The sequence below is a fragment of the Palaemon carinicauda genome, chromosome 31 (assembly GCF_036898095.1).
Source record: "Palaemon carinicauda isolate YSFRI2023 chromosome 31, ASM3689809v2, whole genome shotgun sequence".
Taxonomy (NCBI): Eukaryota; Metazoa; Arthropoda; class Malacostraca; order Decapoda; family Palaemonidae; genus Palaemon; species Palaemon carinicauda.
Window position 1 is genome coordinate 71,397,700 of NC_090755.1, and position 24,856 is coordinate 71,422,555.

At 46.0% G+C, this 24,856-nt stretch overlaps 1 protein-coding gene across 1 annotated transcript in view; it reads left to right on the forward strand.

Moving 5' to 3' along the window:
* Positions 1 to 357: 357 nt before the first annotated feature.
* Positions 358 to 24,856, forward strand: part of LOC137624518 (uncharacterized) — a 124,800-nt gene continuing 100,301 nt past the window's right edge. Inside the window, exons 1-2 of the mRNA XM_068355383.1 lie at positions 358 to 431; positions 23,390 to 23,558. Coding sequence (XP_068211484.1) covers positions 23,536 to 23,558 — 23 coding nt within the window. The 5' untranslated portion in view covers positions 358 to 431; positions 23,390 to 23,535. The remainder of the gene's footprint in view (positions 432 to 23,389; positions 23,559 to 24,856) is intronic.

Genomic DNA, 24,856 nt, shown 5'->3' on the forward strand with positions numbered 1-24,856 from the left:
GTCAGGTGTAAAGGGACAGAGGAGAATGTGTAAAGAATAAGAGCCAGACTATCCGGTGTATACGTAGGCAAGGGGAAAATGAACCGTAATCAGAGAGAAGGCTCCAGTGTAGTACTTTCTGGCTAGTCTAATGACCCCATTACTCTAGCGGTAGTATCTCAACGGGTGGCCGACAAATGATTTGATATGGTATCAACTAATTGAGGAACGAATAAAAGAATGAAGATATTGATCCCTTTTGTGTTTACAATATCAATTGTAAATTACGAAAAAAAGAAAAACAACCCACAAAGTTACAAACGATTAAGGGAGCCGTTGCAAGGTATTCGTTACTACTACAGTAATACAACTTTGACTTTCGAGTTTCGTCAGTTTCGTGTTTACATGAAGAGCTGGTGAAATAACTGTGTTGTTGAGTCTATCACTTAATGGTATGCATATTTTGAGCTCTTTACTTGGACGTATTTGTTAAGCAATAATTTTTGCTCTTAAGTTATGCTGGATGCATAGGGCTAAATTTAAAATATCTAATTGTTAATTTGTGGAATGATCACTTAGATGTAGGTAAGCCTATCGTGGCTTTGCGCGTGGTATAGACTTCGGCATTGGTCCAAAAAGGCTCTCTGGACTAAGGTTCTCATTAGGCCAAGAGGGTAAATATATACTTTGATTTATAACCGAATATGTAAACCTTATTTTTTTTTCTACTCGCTGTCTTGTGTTTTATCTTTCTGACCCCTGAATTTTGGGTAAAATCTTATAATAGTGCAATACAGTTTGTAGAAAGTAAGACTGGGGTGAATGTATGATAGCGGCCACCTGTATTTATTATTATGTCTAACTTAGAATATGGCAGTGTAAGGGGGATCGCAGGGGGTGGTTACCACCCCCCCCCCGTTAGGTAAGTAGGTAAGAACACGGCTTGTAGGTTAGGTTAGGGAGGAAAGCTTAGGTTAGTTGATGTCCATTTTTAGTGAACGCGTGAGGAACTGGCCGCTGATAAACAAAGGCTCCGTAAGACTTAACCTAGGAGCCACATCCTTACCTCCTTACTCACCCTGGAGGTACACCGCCTTGCAACCCCTAGAGCCTTTGTAGTTCGGTGTGACAGACTGAAAAACCACATTTTACGAGGAAAACAACCAAGAACACCACCTAATCTAAGGTTTCCCACCTAACCTAATCCAGGAGACATATGTTACCTACTTACCCACGGGGGGCTCTACACCCTACTGCAAACACTCCCTTAGACTACTGTATTCTTAGTTTACCCTGTCCCAACGAACTATATTCACCCCTTCAATCCTGGCAAAGTAAAAATGAATCATAATATTTCATATATTGTGAAACTACCTTCTTATCATATTTCAGACCAGGAGCCATGTTAGATGATTATTATTATTATTATTATTATTATTATTATTATTATTAAATGCTAAGCTACAACCCTAGTTAGAAAAGCAGGATGCTATAAGCCCAGGGCCCCAACAGAGAAAATAGCCCAGTGAGGAAAGGAAACAAGGAAAAATTAAATATTTTAAAGAATAGTAATTACATTAAAATAAATATTTCCTATGTAAACTATAAAAACTTTAACAAAACAAGAAGAAGAGAAAGTAACTAGAATAGTGTGCCCGAGTGTACCCTCAAGCAAGAGAACTCTAACCCAAGACAGTGGAAGACCATGGTACAGAGGCTATGGCACTACCCTAGACTAGAGAACAATGGTTTGATTTTGGAGTGTCCTTCTCCTAGAAGAGCTGCTTACCATAGCTACAGAGTCTCTTCTACCCTTATCAAGAGGAAAGTAGCCACTGAACAATTACAGTGCAGTAGTTAACCCCTTGGGTGAAGAAGAATTGTTTGGCAATCTCAGTTGTGATGGTAAAAATATAGATCGGAGCAATAAACGGTTTGTAGATATTAAGACCGGTTAGTAATGTATTTTGCAGCATTTTGAACAATTTTGATTATAATTCCTGGCAGGAATCCATAGTTATCAGGTTAAGTGTTCAATCAATGTATTATAAATATCTCATTACTTAATTGAGCTACTGAATTATTGGTTTTTGCTCTGCCATATGGTTGCTTTTCTTCCGATTAAACATTATCTCACTTTTCCCATGTTCTAGCAAGCGAAATATGTTTTGCTACGCTTGTGTTAGCCCCGTCGGTAAGTATTTTGGTGTTAATTATCAATTATACAAACTTAAAGGGGTGAATACACACTTAACAAAGGGGCGAGTTGTAACTTCGTGCTCCAGAATCTGTTCGAACATGGTTTTGGCTTGCATTTCCAATTATCAGACTAAATATATCAAACGCACGTTTCTACCCTAACCTTTTGTTATTAACATGATCAATGAAATAGTTATGATTATATTTCTATTCCTATATTGAAAATAAATAAATATGTTTGAAATATAAAATGTTGGGCCCTTTATTCTGATCAAACAAGTCACTTATTGCAGAAACACCTGCTATCAGTTATCAGTGTTTTTCAGAACTACCATTTGGAAGAACACTTCCAATGATGTGCTATGACAAAAGGAAGAAAACTGATTTGTTCCCTAAATCTAATTATTAGGGGTTTGTTCCGTAACTGTAATACAAACCTACGCTATTTATTTAGGGGTATTACTTTTGGCGAAGCTGAAATGACGAACCATTAAAATTTAGTGAGGGTTAACTATCCATACAGCTAGTTAGCGGGGGTAGGGGGGATCGCTTACTACCACTCCCACTCACACCAGTGATTCAGCTCACTTTGCTTTTGGCTCAGATGGTGTACGGTCGTTGCTGTTCCTCATTCTTCACCGTTATTATTGGACTGCCACTGATTCTTTTGTGCTTTTTCTTTGTGTTAGTGTGTGTGTTGACTTATGCGATCATGCGCAACAGCCCAGGACTCGATGGCCGGCCCTGCGGAACCTTTATGTTGGCCATGGAGACCAATCGCCACACCCTTTGTCAACGGTGTGATAGTAACAATCAGTGTAGTGACAGTTGGGAGTGGTCTGCCTCCCATTGGGAGAGATTTGGGCGACAATGGAAGAAGAAGTTTAAGTGGGATATTTTAAACATTTGACTTACCCTGTAGTTATATATATAGCTATACGTCCCTGACGTCCGGCAGAAATTTCAAAACTCGCGGCAATCGCAGATTGGGTAGCCAGGTGTACTACCTGTGCGCCCTCCAGCGAGGTACCCGGAGCCATTCCATGATTCATCAGATCTTCCCAGCCGCTCACGCCGGCAACAACGTTGGATTTTTTACTCGCTGTAACCTGTATAATTGCAGTCTTCTTGGTGATGTACAATTTAGTGTTGGCTTTTGCTCGTTTGGTTTTATTTTGACTGAGAGTAGTGGTTGGATTATGATCGCTATGTTCATAACTTGAAAGGGGTAGGATTAGGATTTTTTTCCACCTACTGTAAAAATAACGAACCTACTCTTAAAAACATGACGGTGGAATGAAAACACTCCGCCAACACTATGACGTCACAATCATATGACATAAACTACGTAGTTCTACGTAGTATGACCTGCATATTCATTTCTTTTTCTATGCAGAGAATGAAAAGTAAAATTCTACTTACAAACCAAAAGTATTTAAGTTTTTATAATATAAAAGGAATATATTATTTTTAAACATAAAACTTACCCGTTGGTTATATAAGAATGGCTAGCGTTCCTGACGCCTCGGCAGAACTATTTAAAAACTCGCGGCTAACGCAGGTATGTCAGGTGTACACTAGCACCCTGGTGGACTACAGGTAGAACTACTCCCACTTCTTCAGATTTTTCCTGCCGGTCGTACTGGTCAGAACGTTGAAAATTTACTCGCTGTTTACATTCAATTGGACGGTTTATTTGGTGATGTACTCTGTCTTTTTGTTTGTTCCGTAACTGGAATACAAACCACGATATTTAAAGTGGGTAATTACTTTCGGCGTAGCTGGAAGGACGAGCCATTAAAATTTAACAAGGGTTTACTACCCCACCGCTAGTTAGCGGGGGGTAGGGAGGGTAGTTAGCTACCCTCCCCCCTCACACCTGTGTTTTAAGCTCTCTTTGCCTACGGCTCGGGTGCTAGTCGGACGTGTCCGCTGTCACCCTCGCCTACACGACAGCCATTAATCATTGCTTTTGCTTTTTCTTTTCTAGAGTGTTGTGAAGTTGGCCTCTACAATGCGGAAGTGCCCTGGGTTACCTGACCGCCCTTGTGGGACCTTCATGTCTTCAATCGATACGGATCCACACACTTTATGCCCTTATTGTAGGGGTCAACGGTGTGAGAGTGATAACGTATGTATTGAATGTAGGGAGTGGCCTACCTCCCAGTGGGAGAGATTTTCCCGGCGCCGGAAGAAGTCCAACCGGGATTTTTCTCCTTCAAAGGTTTCTTTGAAGAAGGAAAATCCTAAGGACTCTTCTTCCGTAGCCCAAACCTCCTCCGAAGCTCCCACTCGGTCGGCTTCTTCCGAGAGGCCGGCGAGTGGTAGCGTAGGCCGTATTTCTGTTGACCGATCTCGGGGTTTGGGAGAGGGAGTTGCCTCCCATAGCGAGGCAGCTCCTCCTCCTCCCCCGGGGGAGGATTTAATTATTTCTCCTGATGTTAATAATGATGATCTTTTGCAGCTTTGGGCTTCCTTGGGGCTTCAGTGTTCACCCTCCAAGGAAGCCCTGTTTGACATGATCTGGTTGGGAGCAGCTGTCAAACAGTCACCGGCGGTAGCAGAGGTTAACCCTGTCTATTGTCGAGGCTGTTGTGGCAGAGGCTTCCAATGAGAGTGGTCAAACCCCTGCTCCTGTTGTAGCTGAAGGCTTAGCTCCCCCCTCCGAACATCCTTCGAGGGAGGAACCAAGTCCAACGGTCTCTCCTGCGGGTGATTCTCCCCCCCCCCCCCCCAGTGGAGTTCACAGACAGAGACTCCTCTTCGGAGGACTGCCGATGGTTTGCCTGCTGCTCCCAGAGGACGTATCCGACGTAAGGCTCGCCTTCCTCTTCGTCGCCGAGGTCTTCCTTCTCCTCACAAGGGTGTTAGGAAGCGCCTCTTCGGATCTTCATCCTCGCAGTCCCCCGCAGAGGAACCTCGTCCTTCAGCTACCGTTCCCGCTACTTCCTTGGACCTGGACCTCTCCGCAGATCGTTCGCGATCTCCTACGCCTGCTAGGCCTGCTGACCTGCCTCACCTTTCCTGGCTGCTGACGCGCTGTGGGCGCCCACCCATCCCGTTTTCCAATGGGCACCGGTCCCTTCGGGGCATAAGGGGCTTACACACATTGTGTGTAAGTCCCTTAAGCGCCAGGTTTCCCCTGTGCGCCAATGTTCGTCTGCGTGCCAGCGCACTACTGCGCGAAAGTGCCCTCCGGTTGCAGTCTCATCTCGCCAGCGCTCTCCTGCACGCCCGCGATCTCCTGTTCGCCCTGCAGTTCCAAAGACTACACGCCCACGATCTCCTGCTCGCCAACGGACCTCTATGCGCCCTTGGCCTGATACACGCCATGTACGCCTTCGGTCTCCTGCTCGTCAGCGATCTCCTGTGCGCCAGCGCTCTCCTGCTCGCTCTCGATCTTCGGATCAGGGCTCCAAAGGGAAGTCTTCTTCCTCCCCTGCTCGCCAGCGCTCTCCTCCACGATCTCCGACGCGCCATTGGACCTCGCCTGCTCGCCATCCCTCGCCTACGCGTTATCGTCCGCAGTCTCTATTACGCGCCCACTGCCAGAACTTCTGTTCCTGATGAGCGCCCTCCTGCGCGCCCGCGCGCTAGGGATATTCCCCCTGCACGCACGCGCCGTACGGCTTCGCCCTTACGGGCCCTTCAAGATACTGTGGCTGCACTCCATCAGAGGTCTCCGGAACGCGCCCACGCGCCCCCGAGCTCCTTCTCCTGTGTGCCATCGTTCGCCCACGTGCCAACGCGCACCCTCGCCTACGCGCCATCGCTCGCCCACGCGCGAGAAATTGCCCCCCGAGCTAGGCAATGGCCTATCGCGCGAGCGCGATGGCCAGCGCGTTCCCACACAGGATCCTGCAGTACAACGCGCAGTCAAATCATCTTCATCTCGTTCCCCCCCCCCGTAAGCACAGGACAGTGCGCTCGATGGAGAGAGGGAAGTCTCCGGACAGGTCTAGGAACATTTCTTCTACAGCTTCTTCCTTTCAGGCAGACCCTGTTGTAATTTCCACTCCTAGGGATCTTACGATCCCCTTCCCTCCAGAGGGTGTCTCTCACAGCGCTGCTGTCAGTCGGCTGCCCTGGGTTGGGCCCTTGATCAGAGCGGTTGCGCAGGCTTTCAACCCCGCTTTCTCTGAACTAGGCCTCAAATCAGCGGCTATTTCGCCCCCCCTGAAGAGGTAGAGAGGAGTGGACGACGTGGTTACTTCTCCAAGGGCGAAACTGGCTCCTCGGAAGTCGTCGAGGAAGGCTCCCTCCCCTCCCCAGACTTTATCCCCATCCCCCGTGGACGAGGTTTTTCCGTCCTCAGGGGATTCTCGTGAGGTGAGGCGTTCTCCCATCGCACCAATGGGAGAAACCCCACCTCGCGCCGAGAAGTCTCCTCGGGTGGAGGTGGAGAAAAGCCCCCACCATCTTTGTTGGAATCCTGCATCCCTCCCAGGAGGGAGTTGAAGGACTCCAAGACGGTTCCGAAATCTTCTAGGATCAGACCAGAGCCAGCTAAGCCCGCGGAGAACGTCCACGAGTCCCCCCAAGAAGAGCCTTTGGGGACTGGAGACCTTGCTGCTAGTCCATCAGGAGGAGAGCCGCAGGAGTCGGAGCATCTTCATCTCGTTCCCCCCCCCCGTAAGCACAGGACAGTGCGCTCGATGGAGAGAGGGAAATCTCCGGACAGGTCTAGGAACATTTCTTCTACAGCTTCTTCCTTTCAGGCAGACCCTGTTGTAATTTCTACTCCTAGGGATCTTACGATCCCCTTCCCTCCAGAGGGTGTCTCTCACAGCGCTGCTGTAAGTCGGCTGCCCTGGGTTGGGCCCTTGATCAGAGCGGTTGCGCAGGCTTTCAACCCCGCTTTCTCTGAACTAAGCCTCAAATCAGCGGCTATTTCGCCCCCCCTGAAGAGGTAGAGAGGAGTGGACGACGTGGTTACTTCTCCAAGGGCGAAACTGGCTCCTCGGAAGTCGTCGAGGAAGGCTCCCTCCCCTCCCCAGACTTTCTCCCCATGCCCCGTGGACGAGGTTTTTCCGTCCTCAGGGGATTCTCGTGAGGTGAGGCGTTCTCCCATCGCACCAATGGGAGAAACCCCACCTCGCGCCGAGAAGTCTCCTCGGGTGGAGGTGGAGAAAAGCCCCCACCATCTTTGTTGGAATCCTGCATCCCTCCCAGGAGGGAGTTGAAGGACTCCAAGACGGTTCCGAAATCTTCTAGGATCAGACCAGAGCCAGCTAAGCCCGCGGAGAACGTCCACGAGTCCCCCCAAGAAGAGCCTTTGGGGACTGGAGACCTTGCTGCTAGTCCATCAGGAGGAGAGCCGCAGGAGTCGGAGCATGCCTTCTGGCAAGTTTTGACTCTGATGAGGAACCTTAACGGATTCTCGGATCCAGAGATTCCTCCTCGAGAGGGCAAGGACACGGTTCTGGACCGAGTCTTTGGTACCCAAAAGCCCCCTAAAACCAGCGCGGCTTTGCCCTGGTCCCGGGGGTCAAGAGTGCCTGAGATAAGGTCGAGAGCCAGCTCTCCTAGCTAGCCTCCTCCAGCCGTTCCAGCGCAGGAAACAAACTCCTCCCACCTCCTTGTGTCCACCAGAGGAGGTACTTCGAAATCATAGAGGAGTCCTGTTTAGCTCTTCCCCTCCACCACTCGGTGGAAGAGCTCTCTAGGGGAGTCCCTCTCGAGAGGCTCTCCAACCGGCCAGTGTCGTTCTCGGCCTCGGAGATTTTCTGCCAGGAGAAGGTAGCGAAGTGTGCTATACAGGCCACTTCGTGGCTGGATATCTGGCTAGGATCTCTTGGCATCCTGATATGATCCGAAGACTTGTCTAAGGAGAGTACCAGGAAGGCCTTGGAGACCTTCCTTCTTTCAGGCACTCGTACCATCGAGTTTCTGGCCCACCAAGTCTCGAACTTGTGGGCTAACATTATCCTGAAACGCCGTGATACGGTGTCTGAAAGATTCAACTCGAAGGTTTCCAACACCGAGGTCAGTAAGCTCAGACATTCCTCCCTTTTGGGGAGTTGTCTGTTTGAGCCGAAAGATGTAGAGCAGGCGGCTGAGAGGTGGAGGAAGTCCAACCAGGACTCCCTCCTCCAGAGGGCTTTAACATCAAAGCCCTATAAGCCTCCAGTACCTCAACAACCTCGCCCTGCAAAGACGACAAAGCCGGCAGTAGCAGCAAAGGCAGCGGTGTCCAAACAGCCTTTTCCTGTCAAGGACAGGAAAGGCAAGAAGTCCTCTAGGGGAGGCAAGAATCCTAGGGGGAGTGGCCAAGGCCGCAAAACGCTAGGATTGTGAGTCCCCCCGCATGTCCACCAGTGGGGGGATGCCTCCAAAGTTGCGCGGACAGGTAGCAGCAACTCGGGGCCGATTCCTGGACGATCTCCGTAATAGCCAAGGATATCGCGTCCCGTTCATAACATCTCTCACCTCCCCTGACAGCGAATCCAGTGTCGTTGAGCTCTCTTGCCATGGGATCGGCAAGAGGGCAAGCCCTTCGGGCAGAAGTCGAGACCATGTTGAAGAAGGACGCTCTCCAAGATGTCGTCGACGGGTCCCCAGGCTTCTACAGTCGACTCTTTCTTGTAAGGAAGGCGTCTGGAGGCTGGAGACCAGTCATCAACCTCTCAGCTCTGAACAGGTTTGTCAAGCAGACCCCGTTCAGCATGGAGACGGCAGACACGTTCAGACTTGCAGTGAGACCGCGAGACTTCATGTGCACACTGGATCTGAAGGACGCGTACTTCCAGATCCCAATCCATCCGTCTTCAAGGAAGTACCTAAGATTCAGCCTAGACAACAAGATCTACCAGTTCAAGGTGCTGTGTTTCGGTCTCTCAACAGCACCTCAGGTTTTCACCAGAGTGTTCACCCTGATATCTTCGTGGGCACACAAGATCGGCATCTGTCTCTTCTGTTATCTGGACGACTGGCTGATCTTAGCAGACTCGGAGTCAACCCTTCTTCGACACCGAGACAAACTTCTGGGTATTTGCCAAGATCTAGGGATCATGGTAAATCTCGAGAAGTCTTCTCTGCTTCCTACCCTAAGACTGGTATATCTAGTCATGATATTGGACACCAATCTCCACAAAGCCTTCCCATCAGACGACAGGATAGCAAGGCTGAGGAAGGTCGCAAGTCCTTTCCTCAGACGAGACGAACTCCCAGCCGAATCGTGGTTACGTCTCCTCGGCCATCTCTCATCCTTGGTCCGTCTAGTTCCCAATGGTCATCTCAGAATAAGATCCCTGCAATGGCGACTCAAGTCCCGGTGGAGTCAAGGACACGATTCCCCGGACGTCTTGATCCCTGTGGGTCGCGCGGAACAGACGGACCTTCAGTGGTGAGTGGGAGACGAGACCCTACGAAAGGGAGTGGATCTTCTCGTCCTCCCCCCCGGATTTGATGCTGTATTCAGACGCCTCAAAGAAAGGGGGGGCCCACGTTCTGAACCACAGGACCTCAGGCCTGTGGTCAGAATCAGAAAAGTGCCTTCATATAAATCTGCTAGAAATGAAGTCTTGGGAGCAGTCCTGAGCGTTTTTTCATTCTACCGAAGAAAGCTCTCCTACCAAACGTCCTTTGAGGATGTCGGCAACTGTCAAGAAACGTCCATCTCACCTAGTTGCAGGACAGCTGTCTGAGCCTGACATTACCTCGGTTCCGGCTCCTCCTCCACCGTCAGACTGGTTATCGTCCTCTGGACGCTCTGCGTGTTCTTTAAACGGTGTAGAAAGAGAGCTTGTGGTAGACGTGACGTCTCCTGTACCACAACAGGTTGACCCTAATTTTATTATGCTGCAAGATATGCAACAGAAACTCTCTTTGCTCATGCTAGTTTATCAACCGGCGAACAACAAAGAGAGTAGCAGGCCTGGACCCTGAGCGTCAGGTAACTCCACACCTGGACGCCAAGCGTCGTAAGGCTACTAGTCGAGAGGTTCTTGATGACGAACATCTTTACAACTCCCCCGTTAAATGTCGTGTTTTAGCCACTTTAACCTAAGGTGTCAAGCGGACAGACGTGACGTCGAACGTCCATCTAACGTGACGTTGAGCGTCCAGCGGAATGTGACGACGAGCGTCCAGCTAACGTGACGTTGAGCGTCCAGCGGAATGTGACGACGAGCGTCCAGCTAACGTGACGACGAGCGTCCAGCTAACGTGACGACGAGCGTCCAGCTAACGTGACGTCGAGCGTCCTGCAGGACGTGACGTTGAGCATCTAGCAAGACGTGACGTCGAGCATCTAATGGGACGCAACGTCAAGCATTAAGCAGAACGCGACGTCGAGCATCTAATGGGACGCAACGTCAAGCATTAAGCAGAACGCGACGTCGAGCGTCAAACAGCTCGTGACATGGACATGTACGCATTTCCACCGTTCAAATTCATTACAAAGTGATGCAAAAGTTTGTGTCTCACGAAAGGACGGAGTGACTCTAGTGGCCCTCTTTTGGTCCTCAGAGAGTGGTTCACAGAGGTACTGGAATGGATGGTAGACACTCCAAGAAGTCTTTCATTAAGCGTAGATCTACTCAAACAACCCCACTTGGAAAGGTACCATCAAAATCTCCAAGCTCTTCATCTAAGTGTCTTCAGATTATCGAAAAACTCACAAGAACTAGAGGTTTTTTCATAGGAAGCAGCTAGAGCTTTTGAAAGAGCAAGGAGGACTTCTACTATCAAGGTTTACCAATCCAAGTATGAGGTTTTTAGAGAGTGGTGCAGAGTCAACTCTCTTTCCTCGTCCAGTACTTCTATAACTCAGATTACTGACTTCCTGTTATATCTTCAAAGGAAAAGCAATTTTGTCATCCTCTACCATCAAAGGATACAAGAGTATGTTAGCAACTGTATTCATGGCAGAAAAACTTGGACTTTTCTAATGTTAAAGACATACAGAAACTTCTCAGATCATTTCAAACATCAAAGCAACAGCTCCAGGATTCACCAGCTTGGAATCTGAATATTGTCCTGAAGTTCTTTATGAGTGACAGGTTTGAGCCCTTGCATTCAGCTTCATTTAAGGACCTCACGATGAAGACTCTTTTTTTTCGGTCAGTCTGGCGACAGCTCAAAGAGTCTGTGGAATTCATGCTTTTAGCTAAAACGATGGTTTTTTCAAGATAACAAAGCTATATACTCATTGCAGTTAGGCTTTCTCGCCAAGAACGAACGCCCTTCTCAATCTTGGCCCAAGGCTTTTGAGATAACGAACCTTTCGGATGTGATAGGCGAGGAGTTGGAGAGAGTCCTGTGCCCAGTAAGAGCCCTGAAGTTCTATCTGGACTATACGGAAGAGTTGCGAGGCAAGTCGGAAGCTCTTTAGTGCTCGGTCTAGAAGTCCTCGTTACAGATGTAGAAGAATGCACTTTCATTCTTTATCAGGCTCTTAATAAGAGAAACTCATGCACATTGCAGTGAGGCAGACCTCAAGTTTTTGATAAGCCAAGATGCATGAAGTTAGAACTGTAACAACTTTGGTAGGCTTTAAGCAGAATAGATCGTTGCAAAGCATTAAGGACACAACCTTTTGGAGGAGTAATTCTGTGTTCGCTTCACATTCTTTTGAAACGTGTCTAGACTCTTTATGAGGACTGCTTCACTCTGGGACCATTCGTAGCAGCGAGTGCAGTAGTGGGGGAAGGATCCACCACTACGTTCCCATAATCCTATTACCCTTTTCTTCTCTTGGAACTTTTGTATTTTTATGATTGTTCGTTGAGATTGCGACAGTCTTCCACAATCATTGATTTTAGTCAGGTGGTCATTTTGTTCCTTGAGAGCTCCTGGAAGAAGGGTATTGGAGGAGGTCCTGTTAACATAGAGGTATTTACACAAGTTTGACAGTTCCTAGAGGTCTTCAGCCCTCTGGGTTGATCGCTGGATCTCATAAGGAAAGCGGACATAATGTTGGCTGTCTCTGACCCTCCACCAGGGGTGTCACTCAGCTATATTTATATAACCACATGGTAAGTCTTGTGTTTAAAAATGATATTTTCATAATAAAATAAATTTTTAAACATACTTACCCGCTGGTTATATAAATTTAATTCCCTCCCTCCCCTCTAGAGACATTCTATGGGCATGGAAAAAAAGAGGAGTGATGGGATGGTTCTAATACCTTCGCCAGAGGGCGTGCAGGTGTTACACCTGGCTACTCAATCTGCGATTGCCGCGAGTTTTGAATTTCTGCTGGGACGTCAGAGACTAAAACTTTATTTATATAACCAGCGGGTAAGTATGTTTAAAGATTTATTTTATCATGAATCTATAATTTTCAATATTTAACTTAGCCGGTGATTATAATAGCTGCAACTCTGTTGCTCGACAGAAAACTCTAAGGTAAAATTCGCCAGCGATCGCTACACAGGTTGCGGGTGTGCCCAACAGCGCCATCTGTCGTTCAGATACCCAGTACTCAATGTAAACAAAGAACTCAATTTTCTCTCTGTCGTGCTCCCGACAAGACGTGCTTATTCGCTGTTGCTAAACTGGATTTGTTTTCACAACTAATTGGTGAAGTACACTATTCTAGTTTTGAGCTTTCGCTATGCAGGTGTTTTATCTTCATCTTAAATCTTGAACTCGTTTTGGATAGATTTAATTATGGTGACAAAGAGAGTATGGACTTTCTTTCACTTTTAAATGGCCGACCCTTCCCTTAGCGGAAGTGTGTTTAGGCTTTTAGTAATTATATCACGTTATAGATTTTCCTCTATATATTTTATATCTCTCCGCCTTTATTAGGCCTCTTCGATTAACTTTCCATTTATTATAAACATATAAAAATAATTTTAATGTTTTGTTTATATAGACCTTTCCTGAGAGTAGGCGGTCCTAACTTGGAAACCGAAGTTAATCAACGTTGAGTCCTTTATATCGTAATTAGCTTTTAAAGAGCTAAGGATTTAAAACTTTTTAAATGTAATATTTTATGAAAGAATTTCTTTGATAGTCTTCGTACTGTTTTCAAAGATGAACTAACGTTTAGTTTATTTATGCTACGCAGTTGTTGACGTTCAGGACGTTCAACATGCGCTCTATCGTTACGATAGAGAGAGAGTGTATCACGGTTTCACTTTGCAGTAAGAGTAAATCGATTCTGACGTTTTGTTCATTCTTTCTTAGCTTAAATGTTTTAAATTCTATTTTAAAGGAACTTTTTATTTGAAAAACCTTTCAGTTTTTTCCTTTAGTCAAATAACATGTTTTTTTGACGAAATATAATTGGGCTCTTCTCTTAGGTGCGAAATCAAGAGAGAAAGAGAGAGAGAGATAGAGACGGAGGGAGAGAGAGGAGAGAAAACGTTCCGTTCAAGCGGGTAACGTTGTTCTCGTGTTACTCTCGTCCCTAGTCGCTGTACGGGGAGGAAGGATAAAACGTTTTAGTTTTTTATTCTCGTCCCCAGGCTATGTGCGGTGAGAGATTGAAAACGTAGTTATATGAACTAGTGTTTAGTCTCTTTCCCAGCCACTGATTTTTTTTTTATCTTTAAATATGTTTTCTGTTTTTTGCTGGTATTAATGAGCTTGCATTATACGACTGATTTCGCAATTACTACCTTTTAATGAAGGGTAGAATTGCGTGTTTCAGGTAGAAATCAGTAAAAATTTCAGTGAAATAAGTGCAAAACAGAAAATCGAAGTGATAAAGTGATATGCGCAAAGTGTTACAGTGTTGCGTCCGAGGGTTCGTCTGTTCGTGCCTGTCGTTCACCTAGTCCGGGACCTCTTACATGCTCCCAAGCCCAGGGGAGAAGTAATGTCAAACGACTTATGGGTTCGAGAGGCCTTGACCAACGAACAGACGTTTTCCCTCTATGGTATTGGGTGTATCTTACCAAGATCTCCCCTACCATAAGACGAGAGAGACGTTGTTTCTCCTCGTCATCCGAAGGCTTTTCGCATAAGAAACCTGTCACAAGGTTTCGAAGCCCTTAAGCGAAAGTCAGTCCTTTCAGGACAGGTCCAGCGTCCTGGTTACAACCATTAGGACAGCTCTGACCCTATGCAGTCATCGGATAACTGCTCGCCGCCTAACAAAAGCGTAACACAGACTCCGAGAGTCTTTTTTTGTAGGCAAAGTGTTGCGGTCACAGACGTTACCCTCGTCTCTTACCACAACCATTTCCGTTGATCCTTAATGGGTTGTATGGCAAGACATGCGGTATATGCTTGCCTCCCTTATGGAAGACTATTCTGCCGATTAGTCCGTTGAGTCTAGCCGTTTATCTCATCGATATCCTGGCTTTCAGCCAACCTAACGTTCCTTTGTGCTTACTGTTGACGTTGGCATAGCTTAGTCACGTCAGTCAGGTTGTTTAGAACCACACTCGATGCGGTCTCGTGTGGTTTTTCAGCCGCATTTGGACGTTAGGCCACTTGCTGAGGCTCCTGTTGACGTTCAAGACGTTCACTAACAATCGGAGTTGACTTGTTTTGACGCTGTGCGTCAACCTCCGCATTCTAGAGTTGTTTTGACTGCTCAGTCTAGGCAGTCAAAGCGGTCTCGAGTGGACGCTGTGCGTCCTCACGCACCTGTTGTGGTTGACAGTTCAGTTGTTGACAGTTCACAGACTGTCAAGCAGTTACATGACGTTGCGTTCTGGTCCGCTACTAATGCACCAGTGAGTGTGGACTCTGCTTGTAAAGCATTGCCACCACGGTAGGTCTCTCCCTTGCTTGAGACTCAGCTTTTATCGGACAAGGTTCCTGTAGATGAGGAAGTTGCTGTTCCCCCTCCTACTGATATTCCCTTGAGGACTCTGTCAGATGGAGAGGAGCCTAAAGCTGCTTAGCCTCCTATGGACTTTAATTAAATCATGATGATTTTTTTTAAGGATCTTTGTCCGGATCTTTTTGTAACTGCTGCTCCTCGTTCGCCTAAACGTCAGAGCTTACACTAGGCCTAGCTACTTCGAAGCCGTTGTTTTTAAGCTAGTGCTCTCTCGCTCTCCTAGAGAGCTTTACGTTGGCTAGGCGACTGGTTTTTCACCAGGAGGAGTTTGGGGGATACAGCCTTTGCTTTCCCTTCTTTTAAACTGGTTTATAGAGCGAGAGTCTGATATGACACGAGAGAAGTTCTCGGCTTGGGAGTTCATGCCTCTGCCCAGATAGACTTCTCAATTCTCGTAGACTCTCCCTGGCGCCTGGCCAGGAGACGCTCCAAGTTGTTTACAGGTCAACTTCACAGCTGTTTTCGAGCCTTTGAAGTTTTGCTGTACAATTATGTCACTCATAACAAGGCTTTCAGGGATGGTAAACGGTACCGCCTCAGTCGCTAACCCCGTCTGTTGCCACACCTGCTCCCGTAGACCCTAAATGGGCTTTGCTGCAAGACATGCAGTCCAAGCTTGCATCCTTGATAGAGGACTTTAATGCGGAGAAGGTTGCTACCGAACCTTCTGGCCAACAACCTTCCAACCGGTCGGTTGTGCGCCCTGTTGATGCTGAGGTAACCTACTCGCGTCTGCCAGTTGAGGTGGTTCCTCCACCGATGCGACCCAGTGTGGGTTGCCAGCCGCACGTTGACGTTAAGCGACGCTCGGAGGTGGTTGTTGACGTTCAGGACGTTCAACAACCAGCAGAGGTGACTTGTTTTGACGCAGTGCGTCAACCTCAGCAACCCGGTAGGGTGTTGACTGCACAACCCAGACGGTCTAGACAGTCTCGGGTTGACGCTGTGCTTCCTCGCGCACCCATGGTTGTTGACAGTTCACAGACTGTGCAGCAGTTCCATGATATTGCGTCCGGCTCCGTCACGCATCCACCAGTGCGACCGGACTCAGCGAGCCAGACGTTGCCCACTCCGTTGCCGTTTCCTCATCAGTTTTCGGATGAGGAACCCTCTGATGAGGACCTTGCTGAACAACAAGACGATCAGCCCCCAGAATAGATCAAGCCCTGCTATCCATCCAGAAGATGCTGAAGAAGGAACGCTGCTCAGTCAGGCTGTGGATGAGTCTGGTAGGGACGCTGTCATCCGTGGAACAATTTGTGTCACTAGGAAGACTACACCTCCGTCCTCTTCAATACCATCTAGCTTTTCACTGGAAAAAGGACAAGACGCTAGAAGCGGTCTCGATCCCGGTTTCCGAAAAGATAAAGTCTTGTCTGACTTGGTGGAAGGACAATATCAACCTAAGAGAGGGTCTTCCCCTGGCTGTTCAGACTCCCAACCACGTTCTCTTCTCGGACGCATCGGACGTGGGCTGGGGCGCGACACTAGACGGTCGGGAATGCTCAGGACTGTGGAACTCGAGTCAGAGGAGCATGCATATCAACTGCAAGGAGCTGTTGGCAGTACATCTGGCCTTGAAAAGCTTCAAGTCTCTCCTTCGAGGCAAAGTGGTGGAAGTTAACTCGGACATCACCACGGCCTTGGCGTACATCTCCAAACAAGGAGGTACCCACTCACTGACGTTGTACGAGATCACAAGGGACCTGCTCATCTGGTCAAAAGGTCAAGACATCTCCCTAGTAAAGAGGTTCATCCAAGGCGACTTGAACGTCATAGCAGATTGTCTCAGTCGGAAAGGGCAAGTAATTCCAACCGAATGGACCCTCCACAAGGATGTGTGCAAGAGACTTTGGGCCACTTGGGGTAAAACCATCCATAGATCTCTTTGCAACCTCGCTGACCAAGAGGCTTCCAATCTATTGCTCTCCAGTCCCGGACCCAGCAGCAATACATATAGATGCTTTCCTCCTAGATTGGTCACATCTGGATCTCTACGCATTCCCACCGTTCAAGATTGTCAACAAGGTACTGCAGAAGTTCGCCTCTCACGAAGGGACAAGGTTGACGTTAGTTGCTTCCCTCTGGCCCGCGAGAGAATGGTTCACCGAGATACTTCGATGGTTAGAAGACGTTCCCAGTAGTCTTCCTCTAAGGGTAGACCTTCTACGTCAGCCACACGTAAAGAAGGTTCTCCAAAGCCTCCACGCTCTTCGTCTGACTGCCTTCAGACTATCGAAAGACTCTCGAGAGTTAGAGGCTTTTCGAAGGAAGCAGCCAGTGCGATTGCTAGAGCAAGGAGAGCTTCTTCCATTAGAGTCTACCAATCGAAGTGGGAAGTCTTCCGAGACTGGTGCAAGTCAGTTTCTGTATCCTCGACCAGTACCTCTGTAGCTCAAATAGCTGTTTTTCTCTTATACCTGAGAAAAGGACGATCCCTTTCAGCTCCCACTATCAAGGGCTACAGAAGCATGTTGGCATCGGTCTTCCGGCATAGAGGCTTAGATCTTTCCAAACATAAAGATCTGCAAGAACTCCTTAAGTCTTTTGAGACCACCAAGGAGCGTCGTTTGGCTACCCCTGGATGGAATTTAGACGTGGTACTAAGATTCTTCATATCAGACAGGTTGGAGCCGTTACAATCAGCCTCCCTGAAAGATCTCACTCTTAAGACTCTTTTCCTGGTATGCTTAGCCTCGGCTAAAAGAGTCAGTGAGATTCATGCCTTCAGCAAGAACATAGGATTTTCGTCAGAAAAAGCCACTTGTTCGCTACAACTTGGTTTCTAGCCAAAAATGAGCTGCCTTCTCGGCCTTGGCCTAAATCTTCGATATCCCCAGCTTATCGGAGATCGTAGGCAATGAACTAGAAAGAGTCTTATGCCCTGTTAGAGCTCTTAAGTTCTATTTAAAGCGTACTAAACCTTTACAAGGCCAATCTGAAGCTTTATGGTGTTCAGTTAAGAAACCATCCTTGCCTTTGTCAAAGAATGCTTGGTCAGACTTTATCAGATTGTTAATACGAGAAGCTCATTCACATCTGAGTGAGGAAGACCGAACTTTGCTTAAGGTGAAGACGCACGAAGTTAGAGCTGTAACAACTTCCGTGGCCTTTAAGCAAAATATATCTCTGCAAAGTATAATGGACGCAACCTATTGGAGAAGCAAGTCAGTGTTCGCGTCATTTTACTTGAAAGATGTCCAGTCTCTTTACAAGAACTGCTACACACTGGGACCATTCGTAGCAGCGAGTGCAGTAGTGGGTGAGGGCTCAACCACTACAATTCCCTAATTCCATAACCTTTTTAATCTTTCTCTTGAAATTTTTTTATTGTTGTTTTTGGGTTGTCCGGAAGGCTAAGAAGCCTTTCGCATCCTGGTTGATTTGGCGGGTGGTCAAAGTCATTTCTTGAGAAGCGCCTAGATTAGGGGTTTTGATGAGGTCCTGTTGTATGGGTTGCAACCCTTGATACTTCAGATCCTAGGGGTCGATCAGCATCCTAAGAGGATCGCGAGGCTCCGTAAGGAAGACGTACTTAAAAAGGCAGAGTAATTGTTCAAGTCGACTTCCTTACCAGGTACCTATTTATTTTGTTTTTGTTATTTTGATAACTTCTAAAATGAAATAAAAATTCTTAGCTCATAATAATGTAAACATATTTTGCTGGTCTCTACCCACCCCCCTGGGTGTGAATCAGCTATTATAATCACCGTCTAAGTTAAATATTGAAAGATGTTATTTTTATAATAAAATAAATTTTTGAATATACTTACCCGGTGATTATAAATTAAAGGACCCTCCCTTCCTCCCCAATAGAGACGCAGTGGGACGAGGAGAAAATCGAGTTCTTTGTTTACATTGAGTACTGGGTATCTGAACGACAGATGGCGCTGTTGGGCACACCCGCAACCTGTGTAGCGATCGCTGGCGAATTTTACCTTAGAGTTTTCTGTCGAGCAACAGAGTTGCAGCTATTATAATCACCGGGTAAGTATATTCAAAAATTTATTTTATTATAAAAATAACATTTTTCGTAATGAAATTGATATTAATACTTACTGTACCTGGAAAATTTAGCTAGTCTCACCCATAATATCCCATAATAGACAGCTGGTTCAGCAGGCATCATCGCCAACAGGGGTATATGCAGAATAGGGGGTGGCAGGGTTTCCAATGTGATTAAAATTTGGGTGGTTTTTGGAGATTCAGGGCTAGCTAAAGTATTCAGGTAAGTATAATTAATATTAATTTTTTATGAATATTCATTTGTTCCTACATGCATGCATACCGTTTGCTCTATGCTATGGATACAGTATATGTTTTCAGCGTAGCTAGAATCTTCACATAAACTTGACGCAAGGTGCTCCTTCTGGCGGGAAGGCCAGTAGCTAAGTTTACCTCTTTTTAAAAGCTAAATGGCCATTCCAGGTTCTCTGAACTTATGTTTCTTTTAAAAGATTGTTTGTATGATTAGGAAAAATACAATTGTTCCGGCACTATTTACAAACCGTTCCACTCTTTACAGTGAAGATATATTTCGGCGATAGCTGAAACTAGCCGTAAGACTTTTAAGCAAGGTGTAACTACCCACCGTTAGTGAGCGGAGGGCCAGGAGGGGTTAGACCTGCCACCCTGGTCACAGCTGCACCAATAACAGAACGTCCTTTTTATTTCGGCTCAGCAGATAAATTACTAGGTTATATGAATACAGTTAAGTAACTGGCCTGCAAATTTAGAAAACTTTCCCTCTTTCATTTTCAGAGTTTGTGTCCTAGGGGTTGACCATGCGGGTTTGACCCGGCATTGAAGGGTGCCGTTGCAGCACCATCATGTTAGCCTTGGAGACCGATCCTCACGGTCTTTGTCCTGCATGCAGGGATCACTCCTATGTACAGATGTCTCCTTGTGATGAGTGTAGGAGGTTACAACTTTCTAAGTAGGCCGCTAAGAAGCAAGGTCCTAAGCAGCCCTTTCGATCCAAGGGCTCCAAGATTGGTATAGGAGCGAGAGCAGGGAAACCTTGCCATTCCCACTATTGGGGCATTCCCCCTACCAGTCCACCAGTGGGGGATGCCTACAGAGCAGTTGGCAGAGGTGGGTGCTCCACAGGTCTGAACCTCGGTTGGTCACCGTCCTCAGAATGGGATACTACGTCTCATTCACTCTCTCTAACCCACCACAAATCATACATCCAATGATGTTGAGTTCTTACGCAAGGGGATCCGCGAAGGAACAGGCCCTTTGGGCCGAAGTCCAGACCATGTTAGAGAAGGGTGGTCTCCAAGAGGTCGTAAACAAGTCCCCAAACTTCTACAGTCGACTCTTTCTTGTAGAAAAGGCCTCGAGGCTGGAGGCCTCTCAACCTTGAACGACTTTGTCTGACAAACCCCGTTCAAGATGGAGACAATCAGACAGGCTGTCAGACCAAAAGACTTCATGATAACGCTGGATCTTTAAGATGCATACTTCCAGAGCCACGTTCATCCATCATCAAAGAAGAACTGTACCTAAGATTCACCCTGAGTGGAAAGATTTACCAATTCAAGGTGCTGGGCCTTGTTCTGTCAACAGCACCTCAGGTGTTCAAACTAGTGTTCTCTCTATTGTCCACCTGGGCTCACAAGAAACGGCATTTGTGTCCTTCAATATTTTGATGATTGGCTGATTCTTGCTGACTCTAGGGAGACCCTTTTTTTTGAATTGGGACAAACTTCTTGCATTTTGCTAAGATCTGGGGATCATAGTAAACTTCGAGAAGTCGTCACTGCAACCTTCACAGGAACTGGTATATATAGGGATGAAGATTGATACCAAACTAGGCAAATTCTTTCTGTCTAAAGAGAGAATAAAGAGAACTGCCCGTTCTGTCATAGGCCACTCTGCCAGAACATCAGTGGCAAAGGCTGCCGGGACACCTGACCTTGAAGAGATTGGTACCCAAACAATTTCATCAGTTCCTTTTAGGGCACTCAGTGGTGCTAATGAGCGTCAATTCAACGGTAGTGGCGTACATAAAGAAGCAAGGAAGTACATTTTCACAGCCCCTCTGCCATCTGGGCGTGGATCCTAAGATTAACGGAAGACAACTCCTGGCAAGAGGAATGTTCTGGCAAACAATTTGAGCAGGAAGACTCAGATAGTTGGCTCCGATTGGTCTTTGAAACATCAGATAGTCGACAAAGTCTTGACTTTGTAGGGTTCGCCAATGATCAACCTGTTTGCGATGTTCCTCAACCGGAAGCTTCCGGTATACTGTACTGCTCTCCAGTAACAAATCTCCAAGCAGTCTGGCAAGATGCCTTCCAACAACAGTGGGACAACTTGGACATCTACTCATTCTCCCCCCTTCTGCCTAGTAAGGTGGTTTCTAAACAATGTAAGGGCATAACAGGACCTCTCCATGACCCTAATAGCTCCTATGTGGCAACATGCAGAATTGTTCCCGTACCGTCTTCATTGCTCACAGAGGCACTGACGGAGCTCCCTCCACTTCCCGATCTACTCAGACAACCACATGCGAAGATCTTCCACCAAGCAATATTTGCTACGACTTCATGCCTGGAGGTTATCCAACAACTCGTCACATCACGAGGCTTTTCGCATATAGAAACGTTAAACTATGTTCACAGTGCACTACCTGCAAGACATAACCCAAAGGAACCTAGATACCTTTTCGATAGGTCCTGTGGCAGCTGCGCAAATCGTGGTCACAAACACCTCAGCGTCCTTGTAGGATAAGTAGCAGTCAGTTGAGGGCAGATGTTGCCTGGTAGTAAGCCTAGATTGAATATTCAAACAACTGGCCTCTTCGTCCTTCATTCTCCTCTCACCTGGGGTTTCAGCATCTGAGAATACTGCAAGCTGACCTCCTCTGACTGCAGGTGGGTACCATTCCCTTGTGAAACCCTGATATTATATGTCAATATATTTATGTTTCCTTTGTCCTTGCGAGGTGGAATCTGGCAGGGTCTAGGTTAAATGAGTTTAGCTCTAATGTTATGCTTACCTGGTCAAAGCACAATGCTTAGTTCTAACACCTTTGCACCAATTACCCAGGCTATTAACTCTTTCAGAAGTTAGAGAGGTGTCAGGGTGCCCTCTTAACAGCTCGTTCGAAGTACAGAGTTAGCAACCAGGGACATTTACCAGCCAGTTGTTGTTGGCACTTCCACTCACCTAAGAGTGAGTCTTCACTGTAAAGAGTAGAATGGTTTGTATTGAGTACTGAAACAAAGGACATATGAAAAAAAAATTTATTTTTCCTATCTATACAAACCTGGAGCTCTTTACACATACGGATCTCACTATCACCTATCCTCTGTAATTGCAAAGTGATATTCTGGTACTAGTAAAGAGCTCCAGGTTTGTATTGTAAGGAAAAATACAAATTATTTCCAAATCTGTTATATTTCTTTGAAAAATTGTGATTTTAGTGGCATTTTTAACTTTTCACAAGGTATCACTAATAGTTTTTCATCAACATTGATTTCTACAGTGATGTGCAAGTACTGTAGGTAGTTTGCATGTGCACTACAGTAGATACTGTTATAGTTTATTATAATCATCCTTTGTTTTCTTGAGGTGTGTATTTAATTGCTCCCATACTAACAAACCTTCCGTTATTTATTTGGATTTTCTTTCGGCGAAGCTGGAAGGTAGCTACAGTATTAGACTAAAAGTGCAGGGTGGCTACCCTGCCTAATCGCTTGAGCGGGTAGGCTGGGGGTGGCTGTCCACGTCTCCATTGCTTTCTGCGAGGTAAGCAATGGGAAACGTATTGTTTTTCCTATATAAACTCAGAAGGTGTTTATACAAGACAACAAACTCTATTACACTGAATTGCACAGGGATTTGTTATACTCACTTTGTATATTTAAGCGAGGCGTTAAAGTTTTCCCTAGAGCACAGTCATATACTGTACTAGGTAAAACCAGGTCAATGTCCATACTAGACTTAGGACTTCCTCCCTTCCACCCACTTAAGAGTGAGTCATCCAGATAAATAACAGAAGCTTTGTTACTATGGGAACAAATGACAAATTCAGAGATAATTTGTATTTTTCCCTAACTAATACAAACCTGGATTTATTTATATAAGTTGGTCTGCCATCACCTGTCCCCCAGAAGGCCTGCCTGCAATCAAAAGTGATGTATCTCACAGCTGTGAGAGTATATATAGAGGTGGCTGGGTACCCCCAAGCCACCCCCAACCTACCCACTCAAGTGGTTAGGCAGGGTTGCCATCTCGCATGTTAAGTCTAATGGCTACCTTCCAGCTTTGCCGAAAGATAATCCAAATAGATAACTCCAGGTTTGTATTAGTTAGAGTAAAATATAAATTATCTCCGAATTTGTCATATTGATATTCTAAAACATGTTTTTTAATTTATCTAATCATTCTTCAGGTTGGAATTATATATCTACTTATTCTTTCTTATGATTATTTGATATTTCATTTTCTTTGCAGGTTGTTGCATCGCTACAGAAAATTGGATTTACATTTATGAAACTCGTATGGAATTATTTCAAATTTATGCATATTAGCTAGAAATGATCCCTCAAAGTTTAAGTTGTGAAGCTAACTGATTTGGCTATCAGCTAACGCAAGTCAAGATGTCTTCTAGCAGTTTCGCAAGGTGAGTTGAAAACTTCTGTCTTTGTGAATAGCTTAACAGTTTTGTAGTACAGCATAGTTTTATTGCATTAGCATGTCTTATATTATAGTTTGTGAAAACCTTCATGTGAAGTAAGTATATAAAGTAAATATAGGTAAATTTGTGTTTGTTATATAAAAGAAGAATTTGGTTCATGAATATTGTCAATACAGTTTCAGAATTTTGTTGGGGAAGGTAAAATTCTTATTAATGTTAGAAGTGATATTCTTAACAATTATGTAATACAGTACAGTACTGTTTAAACAATGGGATTCTGAGAATGTAGGTATAATATTGTAAAAACTGGCAGTTAATCTTTTATGCATGCGAAATCCCTATGATCTGTCACTGAATGATAAGTTTTAATGAGGCAGATCACCAGGTATTTGGTCATCTTGTGAGAAGGTGCCAAGCGTTAAAGTCACCAACCTGGAAGCCTCATTGTGTTTCTTCTCATCGGTGGAAAGTGTTACATAGCAAGTCTTGACTATTAGGATCGTCCAACGTGCAGAGACAGTTCTGAGTTATAGGATTTCCTTTTAGGTCAAAATCTGACTGATCAATCTCCAGTGACCCCTCCAAGTGTGGAGGTTGCTCCCCAAGTGAAATTCTCCTACATGCTGCTTAAAGGACTACAGGTCATTCATGAATGGCAGAGGCAAGGAACAGCACAGTGTCCTAAAGACTGCCAGGGAACATAAGCACATAACACTGAGGCCTAGTGCTCAATGCTCCGAGGAGCGTAGAGAGTCTTTGCACCAAAGCCCTTCTTCCTCTAAGGATAGGCATTCAGTATCTCTCTCCCTACTCCCTTTATTGTCTAGGACACATAGTGTTGTCTTAATATCAGTGTTCGGGACACTTAGTGTTGCCTTAACCTTAGTGTTCGAGAGAGTGAACGGCAACTCGGCTTTAGAACAGAAACGATAATCCCAAGTTTCTTTCTTCTCTGCTACGGACTAATAACTTGGCACCATCCTCAGTCCGGTTTAAGGATACTCCAAAGTTAAGGAGGAACTTTCTGTAGTTCCTGTTGATTCCTCTGTCCGGTTGAAGGCCAAGGAGGCTTCTACCCCCTGATTCATGTCTGCTACCCGCAGAAACTGAAAATCCTGAAATCAAATTCACCTTCCTCAAACTCATCTCATACTGTATTAGGGAGTTAAAGGACCTTGGAGAGGCTTCCACAGAACCCATCATAGGCGCGATAATGGCGATTGATCGATGCTTCATAACCCCTCAAGGGTTGAGGCCTGCCCTTGAGATTCTGTGGTTGGTTC